At 48.0% G+C, this 22,026-nt stretch overlaps 9 protein-coding genes across 9 annotated transcripts; 5 read left to right on the top strand and 4 right to left on the bottom strand.

Moving 5' to 3' along the window:
* Window positions 1-964: 964 nt before the first annotated feature.
* On the bottom strand, window positions 965-2,811 carry N7446_001432 (alpha-amylase; the record flags this gene model as incomplete). The annotated part of the gene is made up of 8 exons (XM_058510181.1): window positions 965-989; window positions 1,057-1,254; window positions 1,305-1,585; window positions 1,655-1,675; window positions 1,728-1,751; window positions 1,809-2,126; window positions 2,147-2,403; window positions 2,463-2,811. 8 exons carry the CDS (start codon window positions 2,809-2,811, stop codon window positions 965-967), a joined length of 1,473 nt encoding a protein of 490 aa, XP_058375717.1.
* A 1,460-nt stretch (window positions 2,812-4,271) lies between these two features.
* N7446_001433 (GNAT family N-acetyltransferase) lies at window positions 4,272-4,913 on the top strand (the record flags this gene model as incomplete). The annotated part of the gene is made up of 1 exon (XM_058510182.1): window positions 4,272-4,913. One exon carries the CDS (start codon window positions 4,272-4,274, stop codon window positions 4,911-4,913), a length of 642 nt encoding a protein of 213 aa, XP_058375718.1.
* A 690-nt stretch (window positions 4,914-5,603) lies between these two features.
* Window positions 5,604-7,210, bottom strand: N7446_001434 (peroxidase family protein; the record flags this gene model as incomplete). Its single annotated transcript, XM_058510183.1, has 6 exons — window positions 5,604-5,934; window positions 5,990-6,164; window positions 6,224-6,544; window positions 6,605-6,785; window positions 6,838-6,956; window positions 7,006-7,210. The coding sequence occupies 6 exons, from the start codon at window positions 7,208-7,210 to the stop codon at window positions 5,604-5,606; spliced, it is 1,332 nt and encodes a 443-aa protein (XP_058375719.1).
* A 1,536-nt stretch (window positions 7,211-8,746) lies between these two features.
* On the top strand, window positions 8,747-10,395 carry N7446_001435 (CFEM domain-containing protein; the record flags this gene model as incomplete). The annotated part of the gene is made up of 7 exons (XM_058510184.1): window positions 8,747-9,053; window positions 9,102-9,286; window positions 9,342-9,378; window positions 9,435-9,502; window positions 9,557-9,939; window positions 9,996-10,063; window positions 10,121-10,395. 7 exons carry the CDS (start codon window positions 8,747-8,749, stop codon window positions 10,393-10,395), a joined length of 1,323 nt encoding a protein of 440 aa, XP_058375720.1.
* Window positions 10,396-11,550: 1,155 nt separating this feature from the next.
* Window positions 11,551-13,739, top strand: N7446_001436 (GMC family oxidoreductase; the record flags this gene model as incomplete). Its single annotated transcript, XM_058510185.1, has 3 exons — window positions 11,551-11,606; window positions 11,685-12,131; window positions 12,200-13,739. 3 exons carry the CDS (start codon window positions 11,551-11,553, stop codon window positions 13,737-13,739), a joined length of 2,043 nt encoding a protein of 680 aa, XP_058375721.1.
* Window positions 13,740-14,212: 473 nt separating this feature from the next.
* Window positions 14,213-14,632, top strand: N7446_001437 (uncharacterized protein; the record flags this gene model as incomplete). Its single annotated transcript, XM_058510186.1, has 1 exon — window positions 14,213-14,632. One exon carries the CDS (start codon window positions 14,213-14,215, stop codon window positions 14,630-14,632), a length of 420 nt encoding a protein of 139 aa, XP_058375722.1.
* Window positions 14,633-16,136: 1,504 nt separating this feature from the next.
* On the bottom strand, window positions 16,137-17,982 carry N7446_001438 (putative extracellular lipase). Its single transcript, XM_058510187.1, has 2 exons — window positions 17,289-17,982; window positions 16,137-17,229 (listed from the first exon to the last, which is right to left on the bottom strand). The coding sequence occupies exons 1-2, from the start codon at window positions 17,892-17,894 to the stop codon at window positions 16,204-16,206; spliced, it is 1,632 nt and encodes a 543-aa protein (XP_058375723.1). The 5' UTR covers window positions 17,895-17,982; the 3' UTR covers window positions 16,137-16,203.
* Window positions 17,983-18,264: 282 nt separating this feature from the next.
* N7446_001439 (putative MFS transporter) lies at window positions 18,265-19,928 on the top strand. The gene is made up of 2 exons (XM_058510188.1): window positions 18,265-19,795; window positions 19,850-19,928. Exons 1-2 carry the CDS (start codon window positions 18,287-18,289, stop codon window positions 19,874-19,876), a joined length of 1,536 nt encoding a protein of 511 aa, XP_058375724.1. The 5' UTR covers window positions 18,265-18,286; the 3' UTR covers window positions 19,877-19,928.
* A 99-nt stretch (window positions 19,929-20,027) lies between these two features.
* N7446_001440 (uncharacterized protein) lies at window positions 20,028-21,137 on the bottom strand (the record flags this gene model as incomplete). The annotated part of the gene is made up of 6 exons (XM_058510189.1): window positions 20,028-20,224; window positions 20,281-20,364; window positions 20,421-20,492; window positions 20,569-20,628; window positions 20,712-20,767; window positions 20,839-21,137. The coding sequence occupies 6 exons, from the start codon at window positions 21,135-21,137 to the stop codon at window positions 20,028-20,030; spliced, it is 768 nt and encodes a 255-aa protein (XP_058375725.1).
* Window positions 21,138-22,026: the final 889 nt, after the last annotated feature.

Below are 22,026 nucleotides of genomic sequence, written 5' to 3' on the forward strand. Positions count from 1 at the left end.
AAAAATTTGACGCAAATTTCTCTTGACCGCATGCATCTGATCACTTGTCCCGAATGCTTCAATTCGTGATGAGGGGTTAGAGCCTGCTGATCAATCGATCGGTCTTAGATCGATAATCGCACTAGGAGTTTCCCTGTCATGTCACTTAGGACTAATGGACAAGACGTAAGCGAGCATCCGTTCCCATGATATAGTAAGCGGGGGACTAGTTGGCCAAATTGAGCCATAACCAACTCTTAACAGGAATCCCCCTGTAGCGGGGGGACGCCAATGCTGGGGAATGATCGGGAACGGGGTGTTCCGCACAGCTTTGGGTGTATCGGCATAGTGTCCGACACGGGTCCACAGCTGGTGAACAACAGCGCTGTTTTTGGAAATTGCCGGGTATATACACACACACACACATATATATATATATATATATCTATACCTATCTCTTGGTTATTGTGGATGCAAGCCTTTGTGCAGCCCGTTTGTTTGTTGGGCTGGAATCGGCAAACCATGCCAAGCCAGAATTCTCCGGCCTCATTCCCGGTTGCGTCCCGACGCGTTCGGACTTCTGGCCGATCTTAATACACTTCTGTGAGAACCTCTTCTACTCCAAAGCATCGATATTGATTAGTGGTCCATAGCATAATAAGTGCTAGGTGCTGGGTTTTTCAAACCTGAACAAGGGGCCAAATGAGAATTCATCAAGTCTACGCACCTACGTGACTTGAGTAGAGAGCAGACCTATTGTCTACCGCTATCGACTCGAAATCATAACAAAATAAAACCACATATAACATCCAGTGTGAAGTCTAGGACAGAGAACCATAACCGGACTTTCGATATTGCCAGTATCCTTACCCAGGAACGAGACTTGTATGAATACATTCGCAACTTGCCTCGCAAGCAACGACAATTAGATATTAATGACAATGATTGTCTATACATGAGATTTAGCTCTGTCTCGCTTGAGCCATCACAGAGCGTATATATTCTCATTGCTGTAATTTGTCGATTATTAGCATTCCGATAATTAGATCAACATGTCGGCAAAAACTCGAAACTCACAAAGGACGATGAAGATGACGTCTCCCTTTCGCTCTCGAGTTGACCCAGACACTTACACTCATAGCAGCGACCGGGAAAATTCCATGCCCGGACCGATCGATCAAGACTGTTTCATCCCGCCACTCCAAGATGTCGGTCCACATCTCGCCAGCATGTTTGAGCCCAATGAACATGCGCTTATATGAAGAGGAGCCATTGCTAAGAATACAAGCAAGGCCAAACGGATGTCTATAGTTGCCATATCTAACAAATCCTGAACGTTTTGTAAGAGATCAAGACCATTGAATGGTAAGAAGAGATACTGACCGATGCAGTTTCGTCTGTTAAAGTAGTCTCGCTGCTCCCCGTGTGCATACAGCTTTCGTGCACGAGTAAGAATTGGAAGCCTTCCGTGACAAGATGAGCCGTACTGGGGCTCGGGTCCACCTTTGATTCCATATAGGTCACCATAAAAGACACAAGGTTGACCCTGCGCACGAAGAAGTATCAATGAATATGCCAGTGGCTTGAAGAATGGTGCAATGATAGTCTGCAAAAGCCATCAGCCGGGTTCTGAATCTTGTCAATGCGAAAGCGCCGCTGATTGAGGACATATTACCTCTAATGATTGGCCAGGTTGCTTGGTAAATGTCAGCTGCGTTCGAATAATCTATGAAATGGTGGTAGCATACTGTATCATGATTCCCGACAAATGTCTGAAAGTTTGGCACAGGTTAGATATAATCAATCTTCACGTCTTGATGGAGTCTTACTACTGCATGTTTCGGGCTCCGTTCCACCAAACTTCCCTTGAAAATCTTCCGCAAATCCCCACCAGCCATCTTTGAAATAGCAGCAAACCGCCCAAGGAGTGGCACGTCGAACAAAGACACCTCGTACTCCATGAATCTGAGGTAACCCAAAAGCAGATCAACTTCTCCCCTCCAGTATTCCCCCATCAAAACATAATTAGTACCGACTGTGTTGCGCAGATGATTGACGAACTCTTTTTGGAAAGATGCGGAGTAGTGTTTAGCTGCGTCTATTCGCATTCCACTTATTGGCAACTCGGTGCCGAGCCACTCCCCCATCTCAGAATATCAGCTCGAACTTCTGGATGGGAGTGATCGAGATTGGCGAACATCAGGTAATCATAGTTACCGTATTCATCGCTCACATCCTTTGCCCAAGTCTTGTTCTGACCTAGTGTTTTATATATCGAATGCTCTTTGTGTTTCTGGTCCCAGTCCACACCGGTGAAATGCTGCCAGTGGTATTTCATCGAACTGTACTTGCAACCGCGGCCGGGAAAACCAAAGCCAACCCAGCCATCAATGATCTCGGGCTGAGAAACCTCCGTATTTCTATCTAGCATGATGTCGGCGTTGGTATAGACACTGGAATCCTTTCTGGGGGACTAGTCATACCTTCTGGGTCAACCTTGACCGCTGCAAAACGTTCGGTTGAGTCGGCTCCAGCTTTCTGGTTCAACACTGTATCCCAATAAATCCCAATGCTCCTTTCCTGCGCAGTGTAGACCAGATCCTCCAAGTCCTCCTTTGGACCCCATCGCGTCGCCCTGTTTCCCTTCTGGTCAAATTCGCCGAGATCGTACAAATCATAAATATCATATCCAGTCCCTGTCGGATCCATCCCCTTACAGCCAGGAGGAATCCAGATGTTGTCAATTCCGATATCCTTGAGGTCTGGTATCGCCTTGCGGAGGCGTTGCCAATGAAGTTGGTCGGCCGGTACATGCCATTCGAATCCCTGCATCATGAGGGTATTCTCGGAAGAAACCCACGGCAGCTCCTTTTCAGACAGGATCACAGAATCTAATTACAATATAAGTTAGCTGAAGCAAGCCAGACAAGGCTGGCTAAAGATTAATGCTAGCCTTCGATCTCGGGCCATTTTCTGGCCTGTCTCCGCATTTTCAAGAAGCAGCTTAGGAATGACAACATGTTGTCAGCGGTGTGTTTGGCGCATGAGGACACTACTGCGAGATTCTAAATAAATGGAAGAAGAGCCTCTTTCTATTGTCCCAAATTTATCAACGTCACTAACATCAGGACTACGCAGAACTGCACAAAGTAACACTGGCACACTACTGTGTAATACATTGTTGTAACCACGGATCTGGTAGGCTATATGTTCATAGGTTAAGTATAAATTCTCCCTGTGAAAGGAAACTAAATTGAAGTCAACCTATTGTCTCATATGAGAGAGTTGGTGCTCATCCCTTTTGATTTTGTCCGAGGGATATATATATTTCTTTTCAGCGCGAGATTACCTGTGCATCGGCAAACAGCCTCCCTTGCAACTGTCCAGTGAAATATATAAAGATAGTCAGTGCGACAAGCCCGTGTCACGTATAAATCATAATGGACGCGTAGATAATTCTCTCGGATGTGTATTTTAGCCACTCTGCATTGAAAATCCTAAGACCTCGGATTGTAGGAACTAGGATGCGACAGTCTCTCTGATTCGCCTTGAATGCCCGTGCAAGCTCAGAGAACCGATAAAGATGGCACTTCTGAGTTTGTGATCGTAAAAAGGGTACAAAAAAGCTATTTATTTCAATGTGAAGAGGTCGGTAGTGGCTGGTGCTATAACGGTGGAATAACAGCATAAGTAATAACAGTTTCATGTACCTCTCCCCCGCCTTCCAATAAGAAAATCTCACTGCCTGATAAATTTCACACTACCGATGATAGCCGTGAGCTACATGCTACCGCTTTGACTTTTCTGGTTCTTTACTGGCTTACGACTCCCTATCAATACTTATCTCCCGGCTGGTCGCACAATTTTTTGGTACTCGAACAGGGGGCAGAATACTCTCCATGTATGGCTCGTACAGGTACCCAACGCCGGATGTGTACCGTGGCTCATTTTACCGATTTTCTAGCATTTGATATGTATCTTCCAGGGCCAGGAGGGCTATGTCACTGGCCTTTCGAAAGGGCTAGGCGATATACAAAAATGAAAGATGTTCTTTTGACAACCAATGAATTTGCTGGAATAACGCCAGGTCTGACTGTAAAGTAAGCAAGGTAATACGGATCTGGTGTTTGGTAGTCGGGGTCCCAATCAGTTCTAGGGCGCACACCAGGCTGTTCAATCGTCTTTTTCGGCGGAGTACTTAAGTACCAGGGCCCCCTGCTAAGACAGGGAAGCCAGCAATAAAATCTGAGAATTTCCATCGAAAACACATCTCTGGCCTACCCCCTCTCAATATGGCAAGGACCGATGCCCCTGAGCACATTTTTAAGTCTAAGCGCCTCCTCTACCGAGCTGTCGAGGACAATGAGGAGGACAAGGCGTTTTTACATAAACAAATCCTCAACGACCATACCATCCAAGCAATGAGCACTGCTAGATTAGCGCGACCAGCACACACGCGATCGAGTGAGGAATTTGTAAGAAAGTTTCATGATGCTGTTCTCGGCGTTATGATATGTCTTCAACCTGAATATCAACACAGAGATAATACGAAAACTTCATCCGATGCTGAGGCGTTTAAATCGACCCCAATCGGTCATCTGAGTCTCTTCAATAAACTTGGTCAGGAGACGAGCCATCACCGCAATTTGACGTTGGGCATATCGCTGGCGCCCGGGTTCCGGGGCAAGGGGTACGGTGGGGAAGCTATCAATTGGGGATTGGATTGGGCATTTCGATATGCCGGGATCCACAGGGTTGAATTATACTCATTTTCGTATAATGAAAATGCCTTGAGGCTTTATAGAAAATTGGGCTTTGTGGAAGAGGGTCGCGAGCGCGAGGCTATTTATCACCTTCGCGTCTGGCATGACGTGGTCCTTTTCTCTATGCTGGAGCATGAATGGGAGAAACTGCGTGAAGTAGGGAAGATATGAGTACTGATAAAATGCTTACAATGACCCTTGGTACATCTACCTTTCCATCGACCTTTCCATCAACGATCTAACTAATCGTCGGAAAAAAGCCTTAGTCTTGTGTATGACTGAAAAGCGATAAACTCACAATCATTCAACTATGAAAGATTTAGGAAGCTATAGCAAAGGTAAAGGCACACAGGGAGCCGTACGTTCCATGATAGGCATGTTTTGTACACCTGGACTCTTTCTACCATACTGCATTATGTGCTTAATTTGCGCAACCTTAAGCATAGTCATAAGCAGCTCTTGTAGCCAAATAGCTAGTTCTCGTGGCGGGACAATTACACGTGGTTTTGGATAACTCTGGTAGAATAAGTGGTGTAAGAAAGGCGCGAGACAAGGGAGATCACTTTCGTAGCCCAATGGTATCGAAAGCGGCAAGGCATTAGAGTATAAGCAGCGAAGGTAATTGTTGATCGCGATATGTGGTACTTATTGTGTCAAGGAGAAGATGGGAATCATACTTAATTTTCCTAAAATCTCTTGGTGAGTCCCTGACCCCAAAAGCACCGTTCCTCGGTGTTGGACATTTCATCAACGGGGATACAGCTCAAATAGAAAAGGAAATGCAAACAAATGCACTGCAAAAGGTCTGAATTATGATAAACCAGAGCTAGGCATGCTCAAGGCAAATATGAAGCATAATGTTCAAAAAGCACGGTTGCTTTTCATAGCACCAGGGAAGTCGTCTTGAAGTGCTTCCCAAATTGGCTTGCCTCCCATTTGAAGATCCTGGAACGCAGGGCAAGTCACATTCAGCAAAGGAACAGCGAGAATGTTGGTGACAAATTCCAGCGGCTCAGCAATGGTCCCATATAGCCCAGAAAGTGCGTTGGGGCTAGCGAATTTCAGCACTTCGAACACAAAGCAAAGCAGATTGTTACCCTCTAGGAGGGTGGCCAAGCTGAGCACACCGCCAGTCAGATCTGCTGGATCAAGCCCAGCAAAGCTGTTCACGGTGCCAGTGTTGCCTCCAACGCTGCATATACTCGTCAGATGTGTGCAAGCATGAAAAATAAAGGGATAAAAGTTACCTTCCAAGCTCTGGGTACTTTACAAGCCAGTCAATTGTATCCAGATTGAGTTGGATAAGGCCATAGTCTACGGGAGACTTGTACCAATTCTCAGGGATTCTTTCCCATCCTTCGCGGTATGTCAAATTATGTTCTTCCCCGTAAATGCCGTAGAAGTTCCGGATATGGCTCTTGGCTGAGAAATCATTAGAAAAGTATGTATTTAGAGTTGACATCACCATCAAATTCACGTACTCAATACTCCTTCGGGATTCTCACGCGAGTGGTTCCGGAACAGTCGGCCTGGAAAGATATAACCAGCATTGCGCGCAATAAGGCCAGTAACCGGTCCGTAGTAAAAGTCGGGATTCGTTTGGATGGTTTCTTCAAAGCGGTTCTTTGCACGCTTGGCCATCAGATCCATATCAAATGTACCGTCGGTTGACATGTTATACCAAGACATAAACTTCTCCATGTTAAGTGCGTAGTTGTTTCCTGTCACATAGAGGTCGTCCCGCGTGTTGGAGGAGTCTGCTTCGATAAAGTTGTGTGACCCAATCAGGCCTTGGGGATCACCTACAAAAGGATAAGTCAATCACCGAAAGGGGCTGGGATATGTCATAAATGCATTCGTACCTAGAATGCCACCTAAATTGTTCAAGAGGTTGTTGACGCCTGTATCGCGGCCACCGATGGAGAAGCTCGGATCTAAGGACAGCGGATCTCCTGTCCAGACGGTGCCCATGATTGCAAGGACAGTAGCTAGATCGACACCCATGCCGTAAACCTCATTGATCGCTGAAATGACTTTCGCAAACTTTCTCTCAGTCAGCCTGTGCCTGATGGAAGTCAAGTAGCCAATGACTTACTGGCACCACACCGTTTCGTGGGATATAGCCATGGTTGGCAAGCGCGTTGAGACCTGGACAAGGACCGCGCTGGTCACCATTCTCAAAGTTCGGTGGTTGGAAGGCATGTTCCCCAGTGACTATGTTTTCGTTACTACCAATTGATGACTGACGGTGGGTCTGCCATACCAACAACAGGTGAATCCATCAAATCAAAAAGAAACCGCTTGTCATGTTCTGGCCTTGCCTGTTCCTGGCTTGGGGCATATGGGCATCGTTTGTGTGATCCTCGGTGGGCCAAATTACCACCATGGGTATCTGCTCCCGGGAATCCTGCCACAAGGCTCAGAAGTGAGAACGACCAGAGCAACTGCCCTTGAGTGAAGACGCGCATGACAGCTGAAACGAACTGATCCCAGATTTGAACGAGCGATATCACCAAACTACTGGGGAAATAAAACGATCAACCATGGAAGAAGTAGATTATTCTGGAACTGTGGCATGCGTCAAATAGATATGCACTTCCATGCGCTTGTGCCTCGGTAGAGTTCCATTGTAGCCAGGCTGATTCATCAATGGCCCCTGAATGGCGCGTATCAGCGTACATGTATGAAGCCATTACGCAGACATTACCAAGCAGAGTCGTGTGAAATACCAGCCGGTCAATTAGATAGTCTATTATGGGGATAAACTCCGTAAATTGGCCCCCACTCAACACTTAATCAGCGGAGGAACGAAGTATGGATTATCACCGAACCCGGGGGTCCTTCCCTTCGAAATGTATTCTTAACTCTTTCCCTTCTTCGTGCATCACGGAGAGGATTTCCATTAATATTACCGCTGCCTGTCATCTAATCCCATCCTTGTAGACCGGTGATTCCTTTCTCTAGAAGCTGCTACCCCTCGTGGAGTCTAAATCCGGAAATGGGAGCTGGGAATTCGATCGGCGGCTGTCGTTGGTTGGCGGGACTACTCTCAGGTCCCTTCAAACGTTCCGCTCGATATACCATTTTGGCACAATCAAAAAGGACTGCAACGAATAACATCACGGGGAAAGTCAAAAATATTCGATAGAGGCGCACATGTCCTCGTTAAACAAACACGCTACATCCAAGGCCATGCCGCAGCTGGCAAGTGAATATTTACTTGACGTTGATCAGGTCAGTTTGGGGAAATCGCAGGCCTCTCCTTAGTGGCCTACTGACTAGCATGTTTTTAACAGTGTCGATCGGGTCCGGTAGTCGAGTTGGCAGGATTCGGGGGCCCACTCGGTCGCTTCCGGCTGGCTTGTTCCCCTTAGCTCAAACTGACGAGGATCAATTAGGAAACTGCGGCGTAAAGCCAAGATCTTGTCTGGTTGGAAACGCTCAGTCTTTAGTGGGGTCATGTGTCAAAATACCGCAGATCAGCGGCTCGTTAAATATCCCGCTGGTGGAGCCATGTCAGCTCGGCTCCTGACTCGGTCTGGCCCGTTAAGCCCTAAAACGTTCAGTAAGTGACTACGACTGGAGAAGTGTTCGTATAGCACGCAGATCATAATTTACCCCAAACCCACTGTGCCAGAGGATAGTTTAATCGCTCTTAGTGGCTATAAGCCAAACCATACAGGGGCATATCCGCAAAATCATAAGCTCATGGAGGTCTAAACAACTTCGTTTTGCCGCAACAGTTAAACGATCGACAGGGATAGAATATTGGGGTAGCTCATCACCGCCAGAGACTGATCTAGTTCTCGCCAAGTTGGGTGTTTAATCTCCCTGCGAGAATAAACGTGTCTTTAGTGTAGATTCTAAAAGTCCGACCAGACTGGTGCGTCTGGTTATCTCATCCCAAATAAGGGGTTGCTGTCTTCAAGAAGGTCGGTTCTGCTGGCTCTAGAAATTGCTGGTCACAATCAGACCAATTCTCATCTGCCAGCGTCTCGAGCAGAATGCGTTTCTTCGTTGTAGCGTTCAGTGTCGTTGCGCTTTTCGCCATTTCTGTGACAGCGGGAGAGGAACAACTGCAACAGCTGGCAGCTGCTCTACCCTCTTGTGCGGTAAGTAGTGGAATATTCCCCGTTGCCTTGAATATTAGCTTGACGAAAACTGACATTGACAAGCTCGAGTGTATGCAAATTTCACTGCCGCAATCCTCCTGCGCAATTACTGATCAGAAGTGCCAATGTACGGATGTCACCTATACTGCGACCCTTGAGCGATGCGTCGCCACCACTTGCACGATCCGTCAATCACTGAGTAGGTAAAACATTCAATCACAAGGAGTGACCTTTGCTAACAGATAAGCTACCAAAAATGTCACGAGCTCGGCTTGTGGAGCTCCGCTTCGAGATCGAAGTAAGCTTGTTTCATATTTTGGACTCGGTGGTGGCATTCTAGCACTCATTGCTTTTATCCTTCGGATGGTGGCACGGCTCAGGTGCTGTGGTGGTACTTTTGGCATGGATGACTGGACGATGATGTTGACGATGGTGAGCACCATTTGCTCTTATTCAGGGATGAAGTATCTTGCCACTGACGATTCAGTGTCTTGTTGTTCCAATATCCGCACTTTCGGTCGTTTGTATGATTCCCTTGACTGCTGGCTTTGATTTCCTGCATTTCACTGACCTTTACTAGTGGCCGACGCGGGTTTAGGAAGAGATATGTGGACACTCCCTTTCGAAAACATCACGAGAATCCTTTATGTTAGTGCACAAACCTTATGCTCTCGGCTATACAGATTTATCTGACCCAAGCAGATTTACTTCTGGGATGAATTGATCTATCTGTCAATTCTGCCATTAACCAAAATCTCCATCTGCTGCTTCTACCTTCGCATCTTTCCCGACCGGCGCCTCCGGATAGCAACATATATTGCCATCGCATTAAACTTGAGTTACTTGATTGCCTTTGTCTTAATTTCGGTGTTTCAATGTCGGCCACTACCTGGCGCATGGCTCCATTGGGACGGAGAGGGCAATTTTAAATGCAACCATATCAATGCACAGGGATGGGCAGCGGCAATCATCAACATGGTGCTTGATATATTGGTCATGGTTCTGCCATTACGGCAGCTTTACAAGCTAAATCTTTCCGTCAGGAAGAAGGTATACGTGATGTGCATGTTTAGTCTGGGTATCTTGTATGTTTTCATGAATACCTAATATTCGTGAGAGATGTGACTGATTTGGGACTTAGTGTGACTCTTGTGAGCATCCTGCGCCTAAACTCACTCATTCATTTTGCCAGCACCACAAACTTGACATGTAAGTAATCGCCAGACTCGTAAGTTTCATGGCCGCAAACATACTGACGAATGCAAGGGGACTACGTGAGCGTTGGCTACTGGTCTACCATTGAAGTTGACGTGGGTATTATCTGTTCATGTCTCCCTGCTATTCGTTCTTTACTCCGCCGAGTCTCACCTGGATTATTTGGCGACACGGAAAACACTAAATCGTATGGGATGAACTCTCGCTCTCATGGAACTGGGTCTCGATTTGAAGGAGCACTTCACGTCCAAAGCAAGAGTGGTGACCGGCATTTCTACCCCCTTGATGATATGGACACTTCGAGTGATAGCCGGCTACACCATTAGCAAGTTGAGTAGCAAAGCCAGTCGCTCAATTTGTGAATTACACAAGACGGTTTCTCGCAGGAGCCCCTATATCTAGCTTTTAATCCTATATATCCAGGTGTCTTTGTACGCGAAACATACTTTGTTTAATTTCACCAAATAAGATTTATACCCACGGGTTGACTGTCAAGCTGGTTGGTACACATTGCCATAATTTCAATTTGCATTTTTGGTGAAACCTCAAGCGGATTGCTAGCGAGGTAGTGGGCCTCCTAAACAGGAAGCTGGTACCTACTCTCCTGCACAATGTCACTAATTCACGGGTACAGTTGGTAAATTTTCGGCAATAATCAGGGGTTGTTGGGATTCAAGTGCCCCTGACCCCCATTTGCCTAGTCGCAAAGTGGACCGGCAATGCTTCTAGATTATCAAGAGCAGAAATAAGATTCTTGACTTGTCTCAGTAGGTTTGTGGCGTAATGCCGTTATGGGTCCCAATTTCAGCATACGGAAAACGATCCCGGGGTGCTGGGCGCGTTTACTTTTGGTGCACTGTGGACCCTCCTCCCCACATTAATAAATTGCAGGCCTAAATAAACGAAGCCTCGTCGTGCGAAAAGAGGATTAGCCTCACCGTTACACTGTTTACCTGTAATGTTATATGATCGGCATGTCAGACGGCATAGGGTAGGCACTAGTCCGTCAGCACGAGGGTCCCGAGACGCAATAAAGAATTACTGATTGGCCGGCGATTGCTAGGGCAGGACTAGCAGTGTTTTTGTATCTTTTTCTTTGGGATACTAACAAGATACCAGCCGGGTCAATACGAGACAGACCATCCACCTGTATGGAGCTGCTGGACTAGTTTACGAGTCAGACGAAATTGGTGCCATGCTAGGGGATACGACCCGCTGTACAAAACAGACCAGCTTTGAAATAGGATGGTAATGTCGATCATACTACAAGCAGAATGAGGACATGGTAGTAACGTGGTCACGGATGGTACTGTAGAAGACCCCAGGGGTCAAGGTGTATCAGCTTATAATAGATGGCGATGGAAGATATATGCTGCTTTGGAAGTTCATGTTCTGTCTTTACCTAGTTTGACCTCTGTTGTGTTTTCACTCTTGTTCCTGCTTTTCACTTTGAGGTCTTGGTCTTCCCTCGAGCATTTACCATGCGTCTCTCGGCAGTGGCTGCGTTATTATCCACTCTTTCAGTTGTGCTAGCTTCGTATGTGCCAGAACTTCCTGGAAGTTCCTTCCGGTACAAGCCTGAATCTGATATCGCAAGAACTGACAGATGTTACAGAGGCCACAGCTCAAATCCGCAGCATCATGATACATATAAGAGATCACCAGTTGGCGGTAAAACAGCGCGAGACAACGCCACGTCCTCGGAATATGACTATGTTGTTGTTGGGTCCGGCCCTGGAGGAGGCCCTCTAGCAGCGCGACTGGCAATTGCCGGATACAAGGTACTTCTTCTGGACGCAGGTGATGACCAGGGAAATGCCACACAACAAATTGTCCCTGCCTTGCAGCTTCAGTCCACTGAGTATGATCCCATGAGATGGGACTATTTTGTGAACCACTACTCGAATATCTCACGCCAGGAAGAAGATACAAAGATGACATACCGGACTCCTGCAGGGGACCTCCACGTTGGACGCGATGCACCTGATGGCTCAGAGCCTCTGGGCATATTGTATCCAAGAGCTGGGACCTTAGGAGGGTGCTCTGCCCACAATGCCATGATGTGAGTCTTCAATCTTTCTATGCGGGCCTGAGGCTGGGCGATCTGTATGCTAACAGTCATTTTGTCAGCACCATCTACCCGTACGAGAATGACTGGGAGCAATTGGCCGCTCTCACGGGGAATGACTCGTGGTCTGCGTCAAACATGCGAAAATACTTTGAAAGATTGGAGCGCAACCGATATATACCAAGTGGCCTGGTGGGCCATGGATTTGAAGGATGGCTCACAACAAGTTTGACCGACTTGCGTCTCGTGATTGAAGACCAAAAACTCCTTTCCTTGATCCTTGCTGGCGCGACAGCTGCAGGTCAGAGTCTGCTGGGTAAATTGGTCAACACTGTGACGGGCCTCGCGGGAGTCCTTCTACGCGATCTTAACAACGCCTCCCCCACGCGCGATTATGAGACCGGCCCATACCAAGTGCCTCTGGCTGTGGACGTTCCCGAGTACAAACGTACAGGCCCTCGAGAGTTCCTCATGAAGACTGTAAATGCCGTCCACTCTGACGGCTCACGGAAATACCATCTTGACATCCAGCTCAACACGCTTGTGACCAAAGTAAGGTTTGATACCACTGGAGCTAAGCCGCGGGCTCTTGGTGTGGACTATCTTCGGGGCCAGAGCCTATATCGTGCGGATCCCCGGGCCTCCCGCACGGCCTCTAACGGTATACCGGGTAGTGTGAACGCCGCGCGTGAGGTGATTCTGTCCGCAGGATCATTCAACACCCCTCAGTTGTTGAAGCTCAGCGGAATTGGTCCACAGGAGGAGTTGTCCGAGCTGGGTATCTCCACGCTGGTGAACTCGCCTGGCGTCGGCTCCAACCTTCAGGACCGGTATGAGATCGGTACAGTTGGGAAATCCCCTACCGATTTCGTTCTCACCTCCAAATGCACCTTCATGTATACCATGCCCGACCCCTGTCTGGAACAGTATGAGAACGATCCTTTGTTTAAGGGCACGTATACCACCAACGGAATTGCCATTGCAATCATTCGCAAGTCATCCGTGGCGGACGACGAACCGGACCTATTGATCTCGGGAGCCCCCGTCAACTTCCCCGGCTATTATCCGAACTATTCATATGAAGGTCTCAAGGATGCTCAACATTGGACTTGGATCACATTGAAGGCACGCAGTCGCAACAACGCAGGTACAGTGAAGCTGCGCTCCATTGACCCCCGCGACGTACCCGATATCACCTTTAACTCGTTTGATACCGGAGTAACAGAAAATGATGCGGATGAGAAGGATCTTCAGTCTGTGTACGAGGCGGTGGAGTTTTCTCGAACGATATTCGACGATCTTATCCCGCTCGACGGGGGATTCGACGAGGTCTGGCCGGGGCCTAACGTCACTACCGAGAGTGAGGTCAAAGACTTTATCAAGCAAGAGGCCTGGGGCCATCATGCCTGCTGTACTGCTGCTATTGGAGAGGATGGTGACGGGAAAGCCGTACTGGACTCTGACTTTCGGGTACGGGGGGTAAATGGGTTACGCGTTGTAGATGCCTCGGTGTTCCCAAAGATTCCCGGGTACTATGTCGCGCTGCCAATCTACATGATAAGTGAGAAGGCCGCCGAAGTTATTATTGCTGATGCCGCTTGATTGTGCTTGTGATAGTTTACCTACTGTCATGGATGGCAGATTATTGTAATTATTATTTTGTATCTTTTCTATTCAACTCAGATATAGTGGGATTAGAGAGTCATTAAAGGTTGATGAAATCGGCCAATCTTGCAATGATTCAGCTTCTTATGATATAGTAAGCTTTATACCGTTACAGGGGCAATTCTAGATGGCAGCAGAGATACGATGTGAAGTAACTTGATGTGTTAGCTTCCTGATAATTGATGATTTTAGTAATAAATAAGTAGACATATTGATTATAATAGCACAGATCCTTGAACATTCGGCAAACAGTAAACAATATAACAATTATAACAATATCCTCGTGAGACACATCCGTTAGGCTGGACGTCTCTGATTCTGAATTGACGGGGAAGATGACAGATCTCCATGTCAGTGTGCAGTGGAGAGAGTTCGATCACCTTTCACAGGTGATCGAGATATCGTTACTCATGAATGTCGATTTCCTTCAGCAAGGCTTCGCAGGCCAGAAACTGGCGGTCTCGGGTCCACTTGCGACTGAACACCTTGCCACAAATTGGGCAGATCTTGTTGTTCGGGTCCCCAGGGACAGCTCTCCCTTCGTAGCAGATTTGTTCATGAGCCTCCATGAGGGCATTGCAGTCGGACTCTTCGCCACAGTGCATGCCCTTTTGATGTGTTTCCTTACGGAGTACACTGTTGAATACTATGCCACAGTGACCATAGGTCCGATCCGCTGCTGGTTGATACTGTTTCATGAGGCGAAGACCATCCTGGCAGTGCTTTGTGTGTCGTTTGCAGCCCCACGGGCGCGGGAATACTTTGCCGCAACGAGAACAGGTGAGGTGCTCGATGGAATCGGCACGCGCTTCCTGACCCCAACACACTGACCATGCGCTTCACGAAGAGCCTTGAACTTGAAGATTCGGTGACACTCGTCGCAAGTCTTATTCTTCATCATTATGAGTGCTGGAAAGATCATGGGTAAGTGCGTGACCCAAAATCTCCACTAGGGCAGGTGTCCAGGCAAGCAGTCCAAAACCCATAGCGACCGTCGGGTCAGTACGTGCTCATACTGATATACGCACACGTACGGACTCTTCGATCACAATCACGACCGACATCTATCACCCTCCGTTGGATCCCCGCTCACGTCGGGGTGCCTGGCAATAAAGCTGCCGATGGCAATGCGAAATGCGCGGCCCTGAGCTCGAGATGGTGAACGTCAACAAATCCAACCAGAACCGTGCGGCCGAAGATGAGTCTCCTGCTGATATGGACTGGGATCCATACTCGAACTCTCCTAAGCCGGAAAATGAATAAACATACGCTATGTTGCAAAGACTTTTGTGTTGACAGGGAAATGACATCTGCCGCGAAGTGTGTCTTGAAACTAGGATAGGAAATTACTTCGTGCAGTTCAACAGCTCAAGGTGAATTGCACAGTCAAATTGAACAGTATGGCAACCGTTCATATATCAGTGAATTCTAAGTTAGCCGTCATAAACAATATTTTTACCAATATCTAATTCCATAGTGTAAAGACGTAGGCACATGCACAAGTCAAGAAATAGACCGAATATGAAGTGCATCTCCTGCATACTTCAGGGGCGAGGTTGTGTAGCAATCACTGCGGCCATCCGATCGATCGGCTTTTGCCCGATGATGATCCCGAACTGTGTGAAATTCAGAAAGCGTCGAAGCCATCGATTCCACCTATTCAACAGGAACTCAAGGCCAACAACAGGGCTATTGAGACTGCGGAGAAATTCGGTGTTCAAAGTTACATCTTCGTGCCGTGCATCGTTCACAGTCAGGAGGAGGCATCCGGCAATCCCATTTCGATCCAGAGGTCGCGATTGTGCAAGTAGCCAAAAAGCTTGGAAATTTGTATAAACCGGATGAGGAATTCTTGGTAAGACCTATCACCTTTTCACGAGTTATTTGTTTAGATTGTCGCTGATACACTTTCAGACTTGGCCCGTCACTCATGTTATCGAGATTACAATGCTCTATCAGGATGATCACACAAAATATCCTCTACGGAGAAGATGTACTGCACGGGAAGAATGGGTGCTTTCTCGTCTCCAGTGGCGGCGTTCCTTGGTATGACATCTACTGCGCCATGGTTAAAGCACTTGGCAAGCGCCAAGGCATTGGCAGTCATGCAGTGGAGCTGGCAGATAAGAAAACTCTAGAACAGATAGGAAATGCACGGGGCTGCCCAAGTCATCTGGTTCCGCTGTTCTTGGGTGGTCAGTGTACCTGCAGTCCAAGAATGGGCTTCACATCGGCTGGAAACCGCAGTATTGAGCGGAGCCCATCTTGGAGGCCGCTGATGCGGAAGTGGAGCTCGTTCTTCACAATCCGGGGAGATTATATTCAACAGTGCTCGTGAAATATGAAGGACATCTATTGACGGTATCTATGTGCGGGACTATATTCAAAGTATTGTTCGGAATCAAGCAAGTTGAGAAATTGGAACCTTCGACCACCAGAATTTAGTTTCATCCCTTGCCCAATCGTCTGCAACACATTTAGCAGGAGGAGCAGTATCCCCGCCAATCAATTCCTCGTTGCCCTCTCCAAAGATCATAACCTTGTTATCCTCGGGCTTGAAGGGCTTCCACTCCGGTCTCTCGCCATACCGACCGGGGACAGCATTAGGATCACCCTTGGTAATAAAGCTGGTCAGATAAGCATGAAGAGCACCCGATAACTCCCTCTGTGATTTAGAAATCCCCGTAATGCTGGTGTTGTATGTCTCATAATACATGTTATCTCCGTGATTGGCACGACCAACAACTGTTCGCGGAAGTGCCCAATGGTAAAGATACACAGGGGCCCCCTGTGATGACGCAAACTCCGCAGTTTGGCGAACTGGCGCAACGTAGGCATAGTGACCATATGCAGCCTCGATACGTTTGTATTGGGCACCGAGACCCTCACCCTCCCTGGTTTCAAGATATGGCGAGGATGAATCCACCGAGGGGTCGGGGTAAAGCTTTTCAATAGTATCCAGATCCGAAGATGAAAGCTCTGGGAGTAAGTTCTCCCAGAACTGGCGGAATTGAGAAGTCTTGGACATTTGCTTGTCGACGTACATGGTACCTTCGTTTCCGTTGAAGCCGGTCATTATGGGTACTTTATTCCAAGCCTTGGAATTCCATGCATCCAGGGGCTTGCGGGCAATTGTGTCCCCATCAATTACGGGCTGGAATGCCCATCGCAGCGAGGGGTTGTATTTGTCAAAGACAGCTGTTTGGGCGTTGGTCACGGTTAAGCTTGGCAACGACCGGAGGAAAGGGAAGATCTCAGATTCAGGTAGATCTGCAGGACATCCGACTTCCTGAAGGAAATCTTGGAATTGTTCTTCGTGGACTTTCGCATTGTATGGGCGAACGGCGCGAGAAGTGGGGGCGCCCGATTCGATGATAACACGGTGGAACAAGGGGGAGGCGTTGTGATTGAGCAGGAGGTGGCCGATCTACACTCTTCTATTAGAACAGTAGACTCGAAGATGCGGTTGGAAATTGCGATACTTACAGAGTGTGCCCCTGCCGAGAGACCAAATAGAGTCACTCTCCCAGCATCACCGCCAAAGTGGCCAATGTTCTCCTGAACCCACTCCAACAGATGAATTTGATCACGCAATCCTAGGTTCAGCAATCCTTCCTTCTCGGAGAGACTCGATGGCAAAAATCCAAGCGCTCCAATGCGATAGCCAAAACTCACAGCCACAAACGGTTCTTCGGACCATGCCACCATAGACGCGGTGTCATGCATCGCCGCCGCTCCACGGTTAAAGGCACCGCCATGGATATAGACTGCGACTGGAAGCTTCTGCCCATCTCCAGCACTGGCAGGCCGGAAAACGTTCGCGGTCAAACAGTCCTCACTCTGCTCCAGTTTCGGTCCGCCCGATAGCAATGCTTTCCCTGGGGCCGCGGGGCCGTACTTGGATGCATCGATAGTGTCTGATGAGCTCGCAACTTTGACTGCAGGTCTAAATCGCCGATCTCCAACAGGAGGCAACGCGTATGGCACTCCCAAGAAGGCGTCCACTGTTTGTGGGAAATTGTCCTTGAGTTGCGTGCCAACTACCTGGCCTTGGGCCAGAGTCACCGAGGGGGGCTTGCTATCGACTGTCATTGTGTATCTTGGTCAGTTCAAAGCCAAGAAAGACGGCAAGATGGGGTTCGGAGGTCTGATATAGCACCGTTGGGCTCGCTATCTATCCGGGCCTCAGAAGTAGAGCCGTGCGGGGGAAGTAAACCAAGTGGAGACACGGGATGTTTATCTCAGAGATAGTTAGGCTTGCTTGATATGATTCCGAGACTCTCTTATCACGTTCGGCCAAAGTCCGAATGGCATGCCCAGCAATGCTCCGCACCATATTCCCCGTTTCTAGAAAGTATAGATAACGCAAAACGGTCATGCATAAAAGGCATTGGGGGAATTTGGTTCTCGTATACGAACCCTTCTGACTTCTACTCCTTCAACCATCTGAACACTTTCATTGATCAATCTACTAGCTTGATGTCATGGAGGTAACCAAGAAAGAACCCGTGGTAGACTCTGTCGGCGAGAAAGACGTCCAAGTCGGCATTATCACAGACCTTGACGAGGGTGAGGTCTTCCTGCGTCAACATGGATTCACCAATGAAGACGTTCAAGGCCTATTGGACGATGAAGCACGCAACAAGGCCGTGGTCCGCAGAGTAGATCTTATTCTGCTCCCCTTGCTTGCAGGAACCTACATGCTTCAATACATCGACAAATCCGCACTGGCTTACTCTGCGGTGTTTGACCTCCTCAAGTCGACACACATGTCAAGCAACGAATACAGTTGGCTAGCCAGTATCTTCTATTTTGCCTACCTTGTCGCCGAATACCCTTGGAATATCTTAGCGCAGAAGACCAACCTCGCTAAGGTCGTCTCCTGCAATATTGTCGCCTGGGGCGCTATGCTCATGATTACTGCCGCCTGTTCCTCCTTTACCGGGATGGCTATCTGCCGCTTTCTTCTTGGTGTTTTCGAAGCTCCAATAACGCCTTGCTTTATGATGATTATTGGCATGTGGTATACACGCTCCCAACAACCGTTTCGCGCTGGTGTCTTCTACAGTTGTAACGGAGTTGGTGCTATGGTCGGTGGAGTCCTCACGTTTGGTATTGGTCAAATCGAAACGATTGCCGTTTGGAGAGCTATATACCTCATTCTTGGAGGCATCACTGTTTGCTGGGGTATCGTTATGCTCTTCTTTCTCCCCGGTGACGTCCTCTCCGCAAAGCGCTTTAGTCTAGAAGACAAGGCTCTGCTCATCGGTCGTGGACGTCTTGGCCGCACTGGTATTATCAACCACCAAATCAAGTGGAACCAGATCCGCGAGGCCCTGGTCGATCCCCAGGTCTGGATATTGTTCTTTTTCACTCTATTTAATGAGGTCGTCAACGGTGGAATCGCCAACTTCAGCAAGCTGATCATCAAGGGCCTAACCCACGACTCACTTACTACTGTCGCTCTGGGTATTCCTTTTGGTGCTTTCCAAGTGGTCTGGGTCCTCTCAGGAACATACTTTGCATCTCGCTTTGCCAATTACCGTACCATCGTCATGTTCGCGTACCTCATCCCGACAATCATTGGTATCTCTCTGATGTGGAAGCTGGATCATGCCACACACAAGGTCGGCGTGCTATTCAGTTATTACATCGTCGGTGCCTACGTCTGCTCCCTAGTCCTGGCGCTGCAGATGCCCGCCACAAATCTGGGTGGGTATACGAAGCGCTCCACCGGTGTTGCTTTCGTATTCCTGGCCTATTGTGCTGGTAATATCATAGGACCACACGCGTTCCTCGCGAAAGAAGCACCCATCTATCAGACCGGATGCAAGGTTCTCCTCGCATGTTCTTCTGCACAGGCTGCGTTGACTGTCTGTCTACGGTGGCTGTTGATCCGCAGAAACAAACAGAGGGATGCCGCTGCAGCAGCTGCAAATGAGTCTGGGGCTCCCTTTGAAGTGGATGAGTCGGCTGATTTGACGGATTTCGAGGTTAGTAGTCAGCTTTCTGACTTGGTTTTGGATAAATTGCTAATAAATTCACAGAACCCAAACTTCCGATACGTGCTATGAGTGATAGTCTCTACTTATAAGTTTATATGTACAACCGGTTTTGCTGCCCAAGATGTATGTATAAGCCACGGCACGGCTCGATGGCTTTTCCCGCTACCACGTAAAACACTATTATAGACCCATGTAATTAAGACACCACTACCAAGGGGCCTTAAGAGCTGCTGCTGAAGTCGCTCTTAACAGCAGAAGTAGAGTCAAAGTCAACACTGTTAACCTTGACCCACTCGGTGTACCAGGTCAGGCCACCATCTGAGGTGGTAAAGCCATTATCAGTGACACCATCAAGGGCCATCGCCTGGTCGAACTTGGTGTCGGCCTCGCTCAAGGTGACGGTCAGGTTATTGATGTCTATTGCATGTTAGGCCGTCGCCTCGTGAGATACTCTGAGGAACAGAAGGGCTTACAGTAACCTGCGAGCGAGCCACAGTTTCCAGAACCGGTGTAGCACTCATTGCTGGAGTACAGGTATTGAAGGGGCGAGTCGAGGGCTGAGGCTGCTAGTTAGTCGAGCGAAGCTTTCGGCGAGTCTCGATGATCCACTCACCATCGCTTTCCTTCGACACGACCTTTCCGTCCATGGTGACAGTTTGGACAACCTTTCCGTTCTCAACGGCGACTGGGCGTGAGTTAATCATTAGAATTGATGTCCCGTTGGGTGATGAACGCATGTTTAACAGAGAGAAGTAACTCACTTTCGAAGTTCACTAGGGTGTTATTTGGGACTGTCACATAGGCTTGGCCAAGTTGACCGGCTATTAATGCAACGATGTCCGGTCAGCTTGTTCGGTGCATAATATAGTGGATTTCACAGCGTGGGTCTTCTAGATATGCTTACATGGGGTATAAGTGCTCGCTGCGACACACCACTCATCAGCAGATGCGGAACAACCCCTATATTACATGCACAGTCAGTAAAACCCACCTTTCTCTCATCCGACGGTACCTAATCAAATTCCACGTACTGAGACTCCTGGTCTAGGGACCAGTTGAATATCGGCTGGTATAAATTGGCATTGTCGTCGCCGGCAGTTGAAGACGCGCCAATCCAGACAGAAACCCAGACTTCATCATTGGTGTTGGATGCCTTCGCGCCGGAGGGAACTGTTGGAGGGACGATAGAATAGGTCGCCTTGGTGATGGCAGAGTTTCCTGAAGGGGGACCGAGATAGAACAGACTGTTTCCAAAATACCATGTGTCGGCATCGATGGCCATGGCCTGCATGGCGGAAACGAGAGGAACGAGTGCGTAGCTGTAACGCATTTTAAAGGATCCGAGCTTTGTTGCTGGGAGTTATGCCGACGAGGATAGACTGTAATGAATAAATCTCCAATGGTGGGCGGAGATGAAGACTTTATATGGTGACAATCAGGCCAACACGGAACAAGCATTATTGCTTTACTACAAGCTTTATCAACGTGAAGCTACTAAATTTCTCTAGGGTGTTTCATCGTGATGAGGAAGACCCTAGTAAGAAGTTTAGGAAATAAAACCGAAACATTGAAGTTCTGGATCCGCCTTCAGTTTCAGAGTTCGGCGTTGTTCTTTGCCAATCGACGGTAGTTCAGCCTTGCAAGCTTGGTAGATGGAACCTGTGGATTCGTAGGGTTCATACAGGTGCTATATTTGCGCCTCGACGGTGCCAAAGTCTGTGTTTTGTCTTCTCTCGAGATGATCAGGGTCTTGAAGCCTTGGTGGACCCCTGGGCTAGGCTAGCTGCCTGGCCCTAAACCCACAGGCGATTTACAGAACTTTAATAGGGGTTAACACGGCAAAACAGAAGGTTAACGTTAATATTTTCTAGACAAAAAAACAGATAGGCTATAGGGCTGTCGATAGCTGATGGCAAGTGCAGCAGTGGAGCCGAGTAGCACTCTACAGTGGTTTATTTGCGTGGAGTATGTCTGACAGGTTCGACTCCTAAATCTAGGATTATTGCACTGTAATTAGTAGAATATTAAACATGGACAAAATTGCTTTAATGCATCCATGTAAGACATTCGCGCCAGGCAAGTCACGAACTCCTCAGCGCATTTACCGCAAATACACGTACGATGTTTCGCCATATAGCTACGATGTTTCGCCTTATAGCTAAGACGCGTGATCTTTATGTGTTTGACGCCAGTACTCAAGTTATTTCATGAGTCAGCAG

Source organism: Penicillium canescens (assembly GCF_028828765.1).
Source record: "Penicillium canescens strain IBT 15451 chromosome Unknown utg000002l_segment0_segment0, whole genome shotgun sequence".
NCBI classification, from domain to species: domain Eukaryota; kingdom Fungi; phylum Ascomycota; class Eurotiomycetes; order Eurotiales; family Aspergillaceae; genus Penicillium; species Penicillium canescens.